Source organism: Apaloderma vittatum, unplaced genomic scaffold (genome assembly GCF_000703405.1).
Source record: "Apaloderma vittatum isolate BGI_N311 unplaced genomic scaffold, ASM70340v1 scaffold16859, whole genome shotgun sequence".
Classification (NCBI taxonomy): domain Eukaryota; kingdom Metazoa; phylum Chordata; class Aves; order Trogoniformes; family Trogonidae; genus Apaloderma; species Apaloderma vittatum.
In genome coordinates this window covers 12,503-27,559 of record NW_009733663.1, presented here as the reverse complement: position 1 = coordinate 27,559, position 15,057 = coordinate 12,503, and the positions used below count along the sequence as shown (strand labels likewise).

The window sequence follows — 15,057 nt, the reverse complement described above, 5'->3', positions numbered from 1 at the left end:
TCACTGTGTTTGAAGCTCTTTTTCCCATTATACGTTGTTGCTCCTGCACATAGTAATTCCTTCATATCTCAGTAACACTAAGCAAAGCCTTTGATGCTGTCAGTACAGAAGACAAATAGCACATACTGCAGCTGACAGCCTGTGCCTCACGCAAGTAACAACAACGATCTAGGCACAGGAGAAGACATTAATTCCTTTGCTCTATTTAAGACACTCCCTGGTAAACAGCAAGTAGAATCCATTAGGCAGGAAGCACAGCAGCGATGCCTACAGCAATAAGCTATGCAGATTTTTTCCTCCCTTCCTTGTCATCCATCCTCCACCCAAGACCCAGCTGGCAGTATTCCAGCAGACTAGCACATTGTTCTTCCACGTATTCTCCCCAACCATAGTTCTGATTTCTTCCCTGCTTAGTTTTTTTCCCACTTGTTCGTTCTTTTGCTCTGTTTTCACTTTGACTGTCATGGTGCTTTGTCCACTGACTTTTTTGTGTGCATTCCTATTCGTTGCCCTCCCACAACTCTCCCCCTAAAGGCATGCCCACAGCCCAGCAGCATACATGCCCTTTCTTGTTCACTCCTTACAAACTTCAGTCCCTCCATGCTCTCTTGTTTTGCCTTCAAAATTCTGCTCTGCTTCCATATCTTGATCCTGTGCAATCTGCCTTATGGTCTCAGCCACTGAAATCTCTTCATTAAACCTGCGTAACTGTACAGGCAGATCTCTGGATACATGGACAAAACCCAAGAGGGCTCCCTTGTTGGCCAAGCTTATATCTGTTCTCCAAACAGAAATCCATTACACCAGAACAACAACAGTGCAACATCATCTGTGCACCATTTCCTATCTGTTTAGGCACATCTGTTACACGTGGGATTTCCTCTGCCCTGCTCCCTGCCTCCTCATCCCAGCAGTCATAACCATAGTGATAAAATCTTTTAAACAAGGCCAAGACAATAGCCAAGTCATTAAGGCACTTCGTTTTGACAAGTGTCCGAAATGCTTGTTGCTCTAAAACTTAGATTTTTCTCTCCTGAGGCTTCCACAGTTGCTCTTTCCCCACCACAGCCATCTCTCTTATGATTCCTTCCCCCTGTATCCCCCTACGTGCATAACAAATGAACAGGAATCGTGTGTATTTGCCTACTGTAAGTTTGAAAAAATAACATGTTTCTGTTCTGCCCTTTTTTAATCATACCTCTGATCTATTTACATTTTAGCAAGCTAAACACAGCTCTTCTGTAGCACTTGGCTTTTGGCCAGAAAACATGCAATGAAGCTTTTTCCTCCTTACTTGCTTGCTTTTTTTCCTGTTTTAGCTTCTGCTCTTAACTAAAGCAGCACAACCTACCAGAGCAAGGCATTACTGAGTCCTACTTAAGGCAAATTTAATCCAGTATACATTATGGGCTTGGCAGGTAAGATTGCTGCAACTGACTGAGTGCTGCATGAAGAAGCCACAGGTGTCCTCCTCACTTACCCACTGAGATCTCTCTTTCCTTCTTTAGCAAAACACTAGTTGTTTACCTTCTCATTGCTCTCCTTGGTGTTTATTTTCCGAGGCTGCTTCTCAAGTGTTTGCTACTCATTCACATCACTCTTGCTAACCGTTGAGCATCCTCAGCACCCTTTTAAGCCTAAAACCACAATATAACCTATACAGTAAAATACAGTAAACTTAGTGCACAAAATTGAGAGGGAAGTAAAGGCCTCACTTGCCCTCTGCCATGGAAATGATGGGTTCCTTTATGGGGGGGTGGGTATTGTCCAGTGAACTTGGTGCAAGATCCACTAATCTCAGCTGCAGTCTTTCTCGGTGACAATACTAGGCTGTGGATTAGATCGTACATATGTGTATATATTTAAAATCTGCTAAAAACGGAGAATTTTTTTTCTGTAGCTCCATTTTAAAATTGCTCTGCCAATCACCCTGCTTGGGTTTGTTTCAGATTCACCATCCAATGGAAGCAGTACCAGCCTGGGCCCCAGCAGTGGGTTTCACACTCCTGCCCCATGCAGGAGGATTTTTAGGAAGCAAGATAACCAGAAAGGAAATCCCATTGTGGTATGATTCTCTACAGAAGCCATCCTGGTGTCCACCTAACTGGGTATTTGCTCCTGTTTGGGGAACTCTCTATACATCTATGGGGTATGTTCTTCACATTGTATTAAGGCACTTACTGATGTCAGAGTTGCTTGTTGTATAACGTAGGACCAGAGTAATATTATTGCATTCCTGTGACTGTAGGTTTGTAAGAAACTGTGTCAAGCTGCTTGGTTAACAGGTAAAAACATGTTCTGGGAGTTGTGTGTGGTTTTGATAGGACATTTGGTATGCACAAGTATCCACATTAAAAGTGGGAGTTTGAAGAGCTGCCATCAGTTTGCTTTCCTCACTCGTTCTGAAGGCAAGACCTGCCAAGCTACCAGCAATGGAGCAAAGCAGCATTGGGATTTTTTTCTATGTATGCCCTTCAGTAGATTTAGGAAGATAAAAAGAAAAACTTTAGGGCCATTGGGATAGAACTGTTCTAACAGATCTCAATTAGTAGAAACCAAAAGCAAAATATACATGTCCTTTTGAATAAAACTGCCAGGCTGCTAAACTGTAAATGTCAAGCTATTTATTGCCTCATTTTTTAACTAGTTTAAAATACTGACAGCACAGCAAGTGCTGTCAAATGAACAAGGAATCATAAGGCCAAATAAAGTTCCCACAGGAACTTTAAAAGTTTAATAATACTGTATTTAGGCAGCTGTTACTTTTAATACGATTTAGCAAAAATATTCATAGAGGCAGACTGTCTCAGGAGATTGGTTGGGCAGTTTTGATACTCTTCACAGACTGCCCTAGAAGTTGTCCACCCAGCATTATATGCAAAAGATGTGAAAAAAAGTAAACTCTGGTGAGCTGTGCCACCAGAGAGGAGAAGCAGCGCTCTGCTCCTAGAGCCTCAACAGAGGTCAGCACAGCCCCCAAGCACAAAGCGATGCTTTGTGTCTCTTCTGCACTTGGTCATTAAGAGCCGGCTACATACCAAGATTCAGCATGTTTTTTCCTAGCTCTCAAATGCACATTGTTGCTAATCCAGTAGTAATAGCTGTTAGGCTGAAATATGCCTTTTATGGCTCACCCCTCCCATTTCTCTTCTTCATGACATTTGAAGCGATTTCTAGTTTGCATACAGCACAGACTTAACTATATAAAGTTTCAGAGAGACCCAATCTTTTCCAAGTTAACATTATACATATCCTGCGGGATATCTTAAATACCAAGCTACCTGTTGCAAAATACAGCAATGATGCAGAAAAAGAAAATCCTTCTTGTATGACCTACAAATGAAGACAAGCTCCTTGCAATAACTCCTATGGATGTTTGTTTGTCTGCTCTTAAAAAACTGAGGCTTACAAGTTGGTCTCCATCTTTGCTCCAATGGTGGCAGAAACGCCTATGAGCCTCACATCATCCAGCACAGTCCACAGTCCAGTTGACATTCCTACCAGGATGGAATCAGTATTCAGTTACTAATTCTGAAACAAGGGCGTAATTCCAGATGGTGGCATTTTATCCAGAGGATTCGACTGTAGTCACGTGGAATGGCTGTGCAGTCACCTGCATTGAAATCTAACTCATGTCTAATGTCAAACGAGCGAAAGAAATAGTCTTAGATGATGAGTGCTCCTGTTCTAATCAGGCTCCTTCAGTGCAAAAATAAACTTTACATTAGCAAGTCTCCCAAACCCTGAAAATTCCTGTCTTTAGCAGCTTACATTCTGGGATCCCTACACTGAACTGCTCTTCTGTGGCAATAAGATGATCTGTTCAAAATATTCTGCAAGATCTTTCAGTAGCAAGGATCTTGCAGACAGGAAGGATGCTGGATACTCCTTGTGGTTAATTCTTCCCAAAGAAATCCTAAAAATTTGTGTTCTCCCTGTCTTTATCCCATCCACTTCTCCCTTCTGAAATGTGACTATAGGGTTGCTCCCAATCCATACCCATACTCATCAGTGCTTTGGGATGCCATTATTTGCCCATTCCCACCTCAATTCCTACTTTTCCTGTGTTTCATCCATTTTAAAAGGTTGTTTTTTTTTTTTAAATTTATTTTAAAGCACCATCTCCCAGTATCAAAATTAAATATCTTCACTATTTAGAGATCTACTTTTAGCCTTGCTTCCACTTCAACATGGCATTCTCTTTTAAGACTGAAATGCAGTAGGTCATCTGTTCTTCTGCACCTAGAGGTGAGAACTCTGGCAGGACAGGGAATTCTTGACCCTCCCTATTGCTGTTCACATCAGGTGTGGCTTTTCCAGATGAAAACTAGACCCTAGTACTGAAGTAATTTCATTTGGTCAGGAATGTGTGGTTGCTTTCTAAACCAGTATGCTGAATTATACCTTACGTTTGCTTTCTCCAGATATGGCTCCTACCTGGTGTGGAAGGAACTGGGAGGCTTGAGTGAAAAGTCAGTGGTTCCTCTGGGTCTGTATGCAGGGCAGCTGGCATTAAACTGGGCATGGACTCCGGTATTTTTTGGAGCTCACAAAACAGGATGGGTAAGTGGAAAAGTGAATTTCATAATCAAAGGCTTCTGTTGTCATTTGCAAAGTTCTAAGATGGAAGTTTTGTGTCATCACTGTTTCTCCCTGAAAATGCGCCTTAGTGCAGAATATGGCATGCAGTTTTCTAAAATCCTCTTTAATGCATGCCAGCAGCCACCTGAGAGAATTTACGTATCTACAACATCCTTAAATGTTTAGATTTCAAGGTCTTTCTGCCACCCTGTGATAAGAGCTTTAAGTGACTAGAAAATGTAAACATTTATGCCTTATTAAAATTCCTAGGTATCTCTGGCAAACAGCAGTCGTAAGAAACATATCATAAGATTACTTGAGTAATCACCACCCATTTTATACAAGATTAATTTTATGCAGTCTGAAGAGAAACAACGCGTCAAAAAATAATAACAGAAATCTGCCTTTGCAACCTCTCATTGATTCTTTCACTCTGCATTTCTTCAGGCAGCATCTATGACATGAAAAGACTGGATAAACTGACTTAGTTAAGTGACTTGCTTAAAGTCACACTGCGTTTGTAGTCAGTGTTTTGCACTGCCAAAAAAAGAGGGTGTGGGTGAGAGGGATTTTATTTTCCCTCTGCTGCTCCCAGCTGCAAGGCACTTTCTTGTGACTGTTGCATTGTTTTAGGAGTCAAACTGACTCATGACTTGGGAGAATTTTTTTTTTCCTTGCTGGCTGGTTTTCTGAAAAGGAATTAACTCACAGAGGGATACAACAGAGCTAAGTGGAAAGAGCCACACAAAGACTATCCAGTCAAGAAAATCGAACAAGTGAAAACACCACTAACCACCTTCCTGTCTTTCAGGGGTTGGTGACTCTTCTGCTCACAGCTGGTACTGCAACAGCTACAACTGCTTCCTGGTATAACATCAACAAAGCAGCAGCTTATTTGATGGTTCCTTATTTAGCTTGGCTAACCATGGCTTCTGCACTCAATTATCGTATCTGGAAGGACAATCGCAACAAGAAACAACCTGAATAAAGTTATCAGCCAAAAAGATTTTTTTTTTTTACACAAGAATTTTCTAAATAAAATTATGGCCTTATTTTTTTTTCGTTGAACTACTTAGAATACTAGTTTCCTAATTACAAGTTGACAAAGGAGTACTTCTGTAAAGCAAACATGCCTTTAGTAGGCAAGTCAAAGGGGTGTATGCCTGACCGGGTTATATAGCAAGATAAAAGATAGAGCTGATTGAAAAATACTAATTTTCTATATTACAGTATTATTTTTTATATAACGACAGCATTTTAGTTATTACCAGAAACAGGCACAAACACCAACTTCCCTATATTCAGCCAGGTATGAACACAGCTTCCAGAAAGCTGCTCCTAATGGTGACCAGCACCATTGTAGCCTGGGTCTTTCACACTTAACCACCAGACACAGTGCTCCAGTGCTGTGGTGTGTCCCACTACAGCTGCCGAATATTTATCTTCCGGTCATTGTACCCTGGAAACATTTAAGATAAAATCATTTTCACAATTTGTGCCTTCCCACTTTGGAGCATTGTGCAATCTAGCATCAGCTAAATGCATTAAACTACATATAAACCTATGAATCTTGTTCCTGTTTTTATTGGTTTTAAATGGTTTTGAGCAGAAAAATGCTGGCAACAACAGGATGCTATAGATGCAAAGATAGCCCCCTTCATCTTTTCTCCTCACCATGGCAATGGGGCAAGGGAAACGAGGAAATTAAGAGTGCCTGGATGTAAATACTCAGCAGGCCCCTGCACACACCTCTGAGGCATCACCAGCAGCACTGGCCAAACAGCACTCACGTATGGCAGCCCAACCCTTGGTGTGACACCAGTTCACCATCAGACCTCAAACATGGAGCTGGTGGCCACAGGTGAGTCTGTTGCCCATCAGGGCAGTGTGTACACTGTAGCTACTCATGTCTCCTACCTGAGCTACTCATGTCTCCTACCTGAACCTTCTCACTTCAGCTGCTTCAAAATAGAAATGAATCTTTCTCCTCTTCAGTATTATGGCATCTGACCCAGGAAGATCTGGATGCTTCAACCAGTTGTCACCTATGAGATAAAGATCTCTCTTGTCTAGGAGCACAAGACGACTTCTTTTGCCCACAGCTTGTGGTCCTACTGCACAAATCTTGCTACTTTTTAAATGTCATTCTTCTTGCAAAGTCTGATATCGCTTACTCTTTATGATGAGGGAAACCTTTCCCTGTACTCTAGATCCACTCTAGGCACTTTGTTACCTGCTTTCAGGTAGTTTAAAGGCATAGGATGCCTCTTGCTCTCCTACAAGCAACAAATATGTCCCCTGAGCAGCACTGCACACACCCTCTCATGCACCATTACTATATTCTACATCCCAAACTTCTTCCCTGACGCTGGAAATAGTCACACCATCTATGTTAAGCACTTCACCATGTTTCTTTAATCACAGTTAAGGAGAGAGCCCAAAAAAGTTCTGCCTCACAAGCAGGAGACTGACAGGGCTGTCGGCACCACTTCTGGTTGTGCAATGCAGCTTTCCCTGCAGCCCCACCTGTGCAGTAAGTGAATTTTCACAAGACACAGATGGTTTATTTCTCCAGCTATGTTTCAGTTAGTGGAAAGAAGTAGGCTTCTGCAGACCAGCTTGAAATAGCCTAAAACATCCCTCTCCCTTGCTGATCATGAGAGATAACATGAGTCCTCACATTATCATTTGCAAAGCTCGAAGCAAGATTTAGAACATCTATACAGTTTCATAACTGTACTTCATTCTCAAACAGATCCTCATTGCTGCCAACTACCTTAAAAAAAACTCTACCCACATAATACATACTTCATGACAGACAGAAGTTTTACAACTTGTACAAGCACACACAGCAACTTAAATACAGCCTAAGATTGCTAAATTTCAGCCAGTTAGCCTGATTTGAGGAGAGAGATTAGGACTGATTAATTTCAAACTGACACCCCACTCCCAAATACCTTTATCTTAGACCCTAAACTTCAAAGTCCAAAGGTTGCTTGGGCTTCTAGCAAAGTTTTCCAGATCTCTCCCTCCTTCAGGCTGCTTCTGCATTCCTGTGCTGCTTGAGGCATTGCATCCCTCTCACTTCCTGCCTGATCCCGCCTCAAAATTCTAGTTCCTTTAAGGGGCAGGCTAAGGATGACAGTCAGTAGTACACGGTTCATGAATCTTGTGGGTTTTGTTCTGCCTTTCCAAATCTTCAATCTTATTACCCCAGTAGTTCATTGCACTGAAATACCGTATTATTTTCCCATCAGAACATTTTAGATCTTTGCGTAATATCCATAGATAGAGACATACAAACTCCAAGACAATTCAGTAAATTATAATTTTAATGTTGACACGGGGAACTTGTGCGATGTTTCCCAGCAAACAAGCTACATGAAAAATAAGTCAGTTGCTCCAGTTACAATCCTACTTTGAGGTGTCTCACATTCAACAAGCAAGATGTTTGGTCAACAAATACTGATGATTTATAAAACTAGGCAAGACAAGGAAAATGCAGACAAAACTATTATCAATATGGTATATGCATATTCTTCCAATACAATTTTTTGTCCTAGGTTACCAGTATAGGAAAACAGTTGCATCAGCAGCTCATAGAACTGAAATATAAATCTTGCTGTTAAGCATATCTGGGAAGGAAATCAATAGAGTCAGGCCTCCTGAGGCTAAACAATGCATGTCACATGGCAGTTTTCCGTTTCATCGAGAAATAGGGTGCTGAAGACATCATTAAAAAAGGTAGGGTGGTATTTGCAGGCTCTATCACAGTCAGGATTAAAGTTCACCTCCAGGATCTGAGGCTGCATAATTCTTTTCCCTGCAAAGGGGAACACAAACATTGCCTCTTAATACAAGCTCTACAGAAATACTGAATCACTACCTGTCTTTAAGCCAGAGATTACAGAAAATGACTGTAAAAAGTAATTTTTTATGACCCAAGCTGGTAGGGCATTTTTATTTCAGTGGGTTTGGGTGGTTTTGGAGGGGCAGAGGCCTGTTCTACCGTTATTCAGAGGATGCTAATTAATGCCTCCTTTAGAATAAGAAATCGCAGCAATTTAATAGGATCTCCTCAATATAGCTGTCTTGCTTGACAGTCTGAAACATCTTACGGAAGGATTCTAGCTTCTCCATTCACATTTCAGTACAAATCTTCCTTTCCTAAAGCTCTTGGATATCTACCCATCCAATTTTAGCAGTCCTATTCGTTTACACACCAGTCACTCCCACCTGCCACTGCATCTCATCCCTAGAAGGAGGTCAGGAAATACAGTTTTCCCTTAAAACTTTATCAGTATAGCTCAGAGTTTATCAAAAGCATTCTGTGCAAAGAGAAACAAAGGATTTTATTTCCTGTCTGGTGCTGACATCTTAAGTGAGGCTACAAGCTTCTGATGTGCAGGCAAACCATACTCTGCTCTCCACAGCAGCAACTGAGCTCTTTGTCCCCTAGGCTGCCCACAGTATTAGGTGTGACTTTTGCACCCATGACCCCATCTTCAAGAGGTGGGGGACCTGCACACCTCATGTTCAGCCAGGGCTGTTACGTGAGCTTGGTCCTTTAACTACAATAGTTTTCCTCGAGCTAGTAGCATTTTTGTGTTGGTGCCTCTACTGCTTTTCTACCTACAAGACACACGTGTCTAGGTCAGGCACACTTACAGAACATTTTTGAGGCTCCTGGTGAAATAAAAAAAGAGTTCACTCTGGCAAATTTGGCTAGCAGTCCACCACAACCGGCTGGATGAAAGGCCCCAGGCAGTTAGCTGTGCTCTGGCACTAACAGGAAGCAGCTTCACACACAGGTTCTTGAAGACACCTGGCAACAACTGATAGTCCTGAGGACTTCAAGGGCACTGAAATGGTGAACGTGGTCCCTTCCCTGCTTTAATAACCATACATGGAAGACACTGGCCCAAGCCTGGAAGTCACAGATACTAAGACGTCTCTTTAAAGTTTTCATAAAGAGACAGTTACTTCAGACGTTCTCTCACCATAAATGGGAAAGAAACTTTTTAACAGTAGGGACACAACGGAAGCAAGGACTCAGCCAAACATAGTTAACAGCTCCTCCATCATTCCCATCAATGATTAATGAGCAGAGCAGATGCCAGCCCTACAGATCTGCAACTCCAGATACGCTTTGATGTCAGTGGGAGGCACAGAGCACACAGCTCGCTCTGCTTCAAAAACACTAAGAGTTCAGACAGAAGAAGTAAGTTTCTGAAAATGTCCACAAATATAAAGAATTCAATGTTCAAATAAATTAGCTTCTCACCATCTCTGTTTGTGTCCCATTTAAGCATCAAGTCAACAGCATATATCGCTCTTGATGACGGATAATCGCATATGCCAAGAGGAGCAGGTTTAGCTGAAGCAACTTGGAACAATTCAGCAAACGCGCTGAAAATATTTGCCTATAGCAGAAAAAGATTTCTGAATGAGGAGTTTCCATAAAAGCAGCAAACGTGTTTATCACTTCATCCAAACAGCTTTGTAAAGATTTTGTATGAATTACACTAGCCAACAGATGAAAATCTGCACAGTATTAGCTTCAAAACACACAGTTAGACCTGAACACAACACAGGTAAAGTTCCAAGCACCTGGCAATATCCATAGACTTCTTCTAGGGAGTATATCAGTATTACAGAAATCCTGAAAATAGGGCATTTAATAGTTAGAATTAACCCCCCTTCTCAGGCATCACGTACAGTATTGCACTTCGGTGTAGAGGAGGGAAAAAAGAAAACCCACTAGAGGTCTGTAAACACCAGTAATACAACTGTGAAGTTCTGACTTTTCCCTGCCTATTAAGTTGTGTTCTAGCTTTGTTTTGTTTTGTAATGAAAAATCTCATACCCTCTTATACCCCTCTAAAATGGGTGGTAGTGACATGAAGATTTTAAGAACATGCTACACACTGGTATTTTGAGAAACAGTCAGATATCCAACATGAAAGTGAAATAAACCAGAAAGAACATACAGATGTGAATTCCAGTACTGAGTTCATAACTGCAGTGAACCATTCCTTCTGCAAATGAAAAGAGGGTGTAATATTTCCTATTCTGCACAGAATACTACTGTGGTAGATATTTTGACATCTCTCTTCTCACACCTTGTAGTCTCTTCAAGACTATTTTAAGCTTAATGCTGCAAAACCTGACCTATTCTGAGTATCATTGACTGGATAGGAGGTTCTAGTCAATACTGATGCAGAATTAATACATAGAAATGAACCCACAGTTGGGTAATCCATCCACTTTGAAAGCACACAAATGCTCAGCTACTGTTCATTCTGCATCCTCTAGCTCCTGATAAATATGGAAGAACGCAACAATTCAGTTTTGTGCATGTTTCTGAGCCATCTTCTCACATTCATTTTTTTTCTTTCAAGCATGAAATACAGGCAAAAAAATTAATGGATGGCCATCATCTGCCTTCCCGCTATTTTATGTAACTATAGTATTTGGAGCTTCCTCTTGACACCTTATATTAGCGAACCACCTATTTTCTTGTGAAAAGTCATTAATGCAATGACCAGGGACAGGGCTCTGGACAGCTTGCTAACTCAGAGAAGCTGGGTCAGCAGCTAGAAATTTTGCATTTCAGTCCCAAAACAAGATTTATCTTAACAAACAGGGATTTTAATTTACTGGCTCAGAAATACTATGTTGGTGGAAGGAGGGGTCTTTAAGAAAGAAGACCAGCCTAACTTAGTATCTTTTAAATATGCCACAGTATATAAAAGCAGCCTCCGCACCATCATATCTGGCAGCACAAGCCTTCGAGCACAGCACACCAGGAGAGGGGGGCAGTGCTTGTTTCTGTCGGCCACTTGGGCACAGGTGGGCACATCTTTCGTCTGAGTGGGCTCCAGTGCACCGCACAGTGAGCTAACCCAAACGGGTACAGGGAGATCTTTAGACTGACACCTCTGCTTGAAATAGATAAATCAAAACCTGTTGTGCCATTCCACCAAAATTACCATATACTGTAATTTCCATTTACTTCAGTTTTCTACCTGTTCTGACACCTCCTTATCTTGTGAGGCCATTTGGAAGAAAGGAAGCAAGAGCCTGAATACCTCAGTGGTTCAGCTTTTCAGAATCAGAGCTAACATACTGCTGAAAAGTAGTGACGGCTTTGAAAAGAACTTTTCCACAGTCATGTGAGCAACATCTGTAGTGATTAACACACTTAATATTTTGGATTTGTCTCCTTTTATTGCATGGATTACTAAATCTTCAAAACCATGGTTTTAGATCTTTTGCAATCTTCTGAAAAAAAAAGATGGAACTCACAAAAATAGATCCTGGTACCAGGATCCTCAGGACTGGCTTTATTACTAAGTCCAATGTAAAGAACTCTCAGTGTAATAACAAAACAAAATTCTCAAATGCTAACAAAATCTTTGAGAGGGAATTACACTAAGTTAAAAAATGCTTCCCAAGCAAAGGTTAGCATTCGACATCCTTTGAGGTACTGATACCCATGAAGTATGTCTTACAAGAAAAAAAAGAAACCCAAACGGCAATATTTTGGAAATTCAGTTTGCTGAGTAAAAAAAATATCCACAAGCATTTACATAACAAAGATGAACTGCTGACTTACTTGTACTGTTGTCCAAGGATACTCAGGATATTGTTTTTCAAACAGAGGAATAAAATCTTCACAGTGTACCTAAAACAGTTCAGCAACAAAGACTGTTTTAGTTTACTGAGTAGTCAGATGACATGAGAATGGAACATCAAGTAATTTTTATCATTCACAGAAACCCAGGTAGAAAACTAGGGTATGTAAGACAGTTCTTGAAAACTTTCCTTGTTACTGTATTTCTCATTACAAAAGATCACACTGAAGTCTTTGACAACGATTAGCTGCCATTTTAATAATTCTTTTACTCATCTCTATCAATGTTGTTTATATTCAGGATATAGGTTTATATTACCTTATATAATGACAAATGATTGGGGAAGAGGAGAAAGAGTCTAGGAAAATATTTGCTTAGGACTTATGGTACTTTTAACTAGACGTGAAATAGGTTATTTGGCAGCAGTCAAAGGAGGCACTGGAAGATTTTCTAACAACAGAAAGCTGAGGGAGTGTTTTGGGCTGTTTGCTTACCTGTTTTAATGTTACAGTGGGAGCATAATTCATGACCGTGAAATGCTTCTCATAGTCATCCAAGTTATCAAGTGAAAATGCCCTAAGGAATAACACAATTCCTCAGTTTTGAAGGTGTCAGATTTAATTCTAAGCCCCGCCACACTAATGAGAACATAATTACCGATTCGAAAAGCGCAGCCAGAATACGTCATAGATATACACCTTGAGTGGTTTTACGGACCTCAGCAACACAACATAACGGATGTCAAATTTAACCATTCCCACATCTTCGCGGTGAAACAAGACTGGATTCTCGATGTATTTGCACACTACCTACCACAAAGCAAAAACACTCACAGTCAACATAATTCAAGTGAAATGAACACAAAGTGTCACTGGACCTTGATGATTCCAGGTATCCTCATACACATTACATGTTTCTTTAGAAATATGCATGAATACACAACATTATGCAAATAGGTACCTTCTATCAAGCTCTTTGACATCAGGGCAGGGAAAGTTGGAAGCCAGAATGTGTGTCTTTTTAAAAATTAATACAAAATTAATTTTATTTATAATTTCGGTGACCTCGTTGTTTTGAACTAGAAATATGAAGCAATTATTTGTGCATTTCTGCCTTCCAGAAGATACACGCAGTCCACATACCAGCAGAAACAAAGCTGAAGTGACACTCTGAAGTATGACCACATATTGCGGACTCCCTATAAAAAGCTCTATGATTCATCTATTGTTGTCAAACACGGTACTTTGTGCCACTGAGCAGAGCTGTGGATCAGCAATAATGATCAACTAGGGGACAGAAGCAATAATGTTCCAAAATTTATGACCACTGCTAACTAGCTTATGTGTGTTCACCTACCAGTCTGAGGGTTAGCGTTAAAGCAACACCACACTGGATTATTCACTACTGTCATGGCAAGTCTTATTCTTTAAATAATAAAGCACCAGGTTCCGAGATCATCACTACAGTAGGTGGAGCTGAACAATCCGAGTCTGAATTGATCGAAGCTGTATGCTTACGGTCAGTATATGAACTCTGAAGAAAAACTTCCTCCTTTGTATTTTTAGACCTCCTTCTATGAAGCAGTTTTTTAGCTCTTCCCTTTAAATCATATTCAAACTCTCAGTCTCTAACCTTTGGGCTGCTTTCCCTGTGCCTGATGATGTTGTTGAGGCTGTTGGTGATGTGCGTATCCAGGCTTCTGGCCAAGTTCCATGGTTTGCATATCCAGTGATTGTCTTCTCCTCTGTGTAAGAGAAGGGGGAGGGGTGGAGAGAGAAGCCAACACCTGTAAGTATCCACCTTATTAATCTGTCTGCACATCCACCTGTACTGGTTTATGTGCTCCCCTGAATAAATGCTTTATGAAGCTGTAGGTTACAGTGCAAGAACTAGGGACTTTTGACTGACAGCAGGGAGCACCAGGCCTAGGCAAAAAGTAGAGAAAAGGCAGCAGTAGCTCTCACCGGCTTTTCAGTTAGGGCCTAGCACACTCTCACTTGTTTATTTCCTTCTCCTGCATCTGACGCCTTCAAAAGCAGAAAACAACCCATCAACAGGATACCATCATCATAAACACACACAGATGATGGTGTGGAAATCATTCTGGCAGGAGTCCAAGGATACTCTGGCAGTGTATCAGGCAATTTTCCAATTTGATTCCCTAAGAACACCTCCCAATCATCCACGTTAAATGACAACATAACGCATCTCTTTGGGAAGAAATCTCAACAGTTTATATTGCACGAAAATGAAAGCACACCACCATCTTCTCACTTTCTAGTACCTAGTCACTTCAAGGGGCAAAATTCCTTGAAATATCCTTGAGGAGAACTGGCAACATGCTGGTCCTTCAACATATCTTTCTGAGTAAGTGCAGGGTGACACTTTATGTCTTCCTTTCCTTCACCTGTTAAAGTATTCTGAAAAGCTTCTTGAGCTTCACAATAAATAGCATGAACTGAGCTGCAATTAGTGCCACTAACTTAAGTGGGTCTGTTTTATCTGCTTATTTCAAAATTCCAAGCCTCTCCTTCTCAGTCCCCACATACATATTGTATTCACAGTCAATCCTTGATATTAAAAAACAATTAAATCCCCACACATAGAAGGAACACTCTCCTGGTTATACCTGTCAACAACAGACTACATGGAGTGAAGAATGACCAAATGCAATGACTGGTAGGTGGCACCGTAAGCAAGCATTCCTATGGAAACAACTGTTCAATTAGAATACTACATATGTCAGGTGTAAGAGATTATTTCATTAGTAGCACCCATTAGTAGCTCTCTTTCTCTTAACCAAAGAAAATCTTAGTTTCTGTCAACCCCAAAGCAGCCA

General features: G+C 40.9%; 2 protein-coding genes across 2 annotated transcripts in view; one reads left to right on the top strand and one right to left on the bottom strand.

Annotated features, from left to right (window-relative positions):
- The first annotated feature begins 1,953 nt into the window (after positions 1–1,953).
- TSPO (translocator protein (18kDa)) lies at positions 1,954–5,658 on the top strand. The gene is made up of 3 exons (XM_009876003.1): positions 1,954–2,149; positions 4,425–4,563; positions 5,393–5,658. Exons 1-3 carry the CDS (start codon positions 1,962–1,964, stop codon positions 5,567–5,569), a joined length of 504 nt encoding a protein of 167 aa, XP_009874305.1. The 5' UTR covers positions 1,954–1,961; the 3' UTR covers positions 5,570–5,658.
- Positions 5,659–7,898: 2,240 nt separating this feature from the next.
- The window catches only part of TTLL12 (tubulin tyrosine ligase-like family, member 12), a 19,195-nt gene continuing 12,036 nt past the window's right edge, over positions 7,899–15,057 (bottom strand). The window contains exons 8-13 of the mRNA XM_009876002.1: positions 13,851–13,962; positions 12,876–13,027; positions 12,713–12,794; positions 12,200–12,268; positions 9,866–10,004; positions 7,899–8,404 (exon numbers count right to left, since the gene is read on the bottom strand). Of these exons, the coding sequence (XP_009874304.1) occupies positions 8,253–8,404; positions 9,866–10,004; positions 12,200–12,268; positions 12,713–12,794; positions 12,876–13,027; positions 13,851–13,962 (706 nt within the window). The 3' untranslated portion in view covers positions 7,899–8,252. The remainder of the gene's footprint in view (positions 8,405–9,865; positions 10,005–12,199; positions 12,269–12,712; positions 12,795–12,875; positions 13,028–13,850; positions 13,963–15,057) is intronic.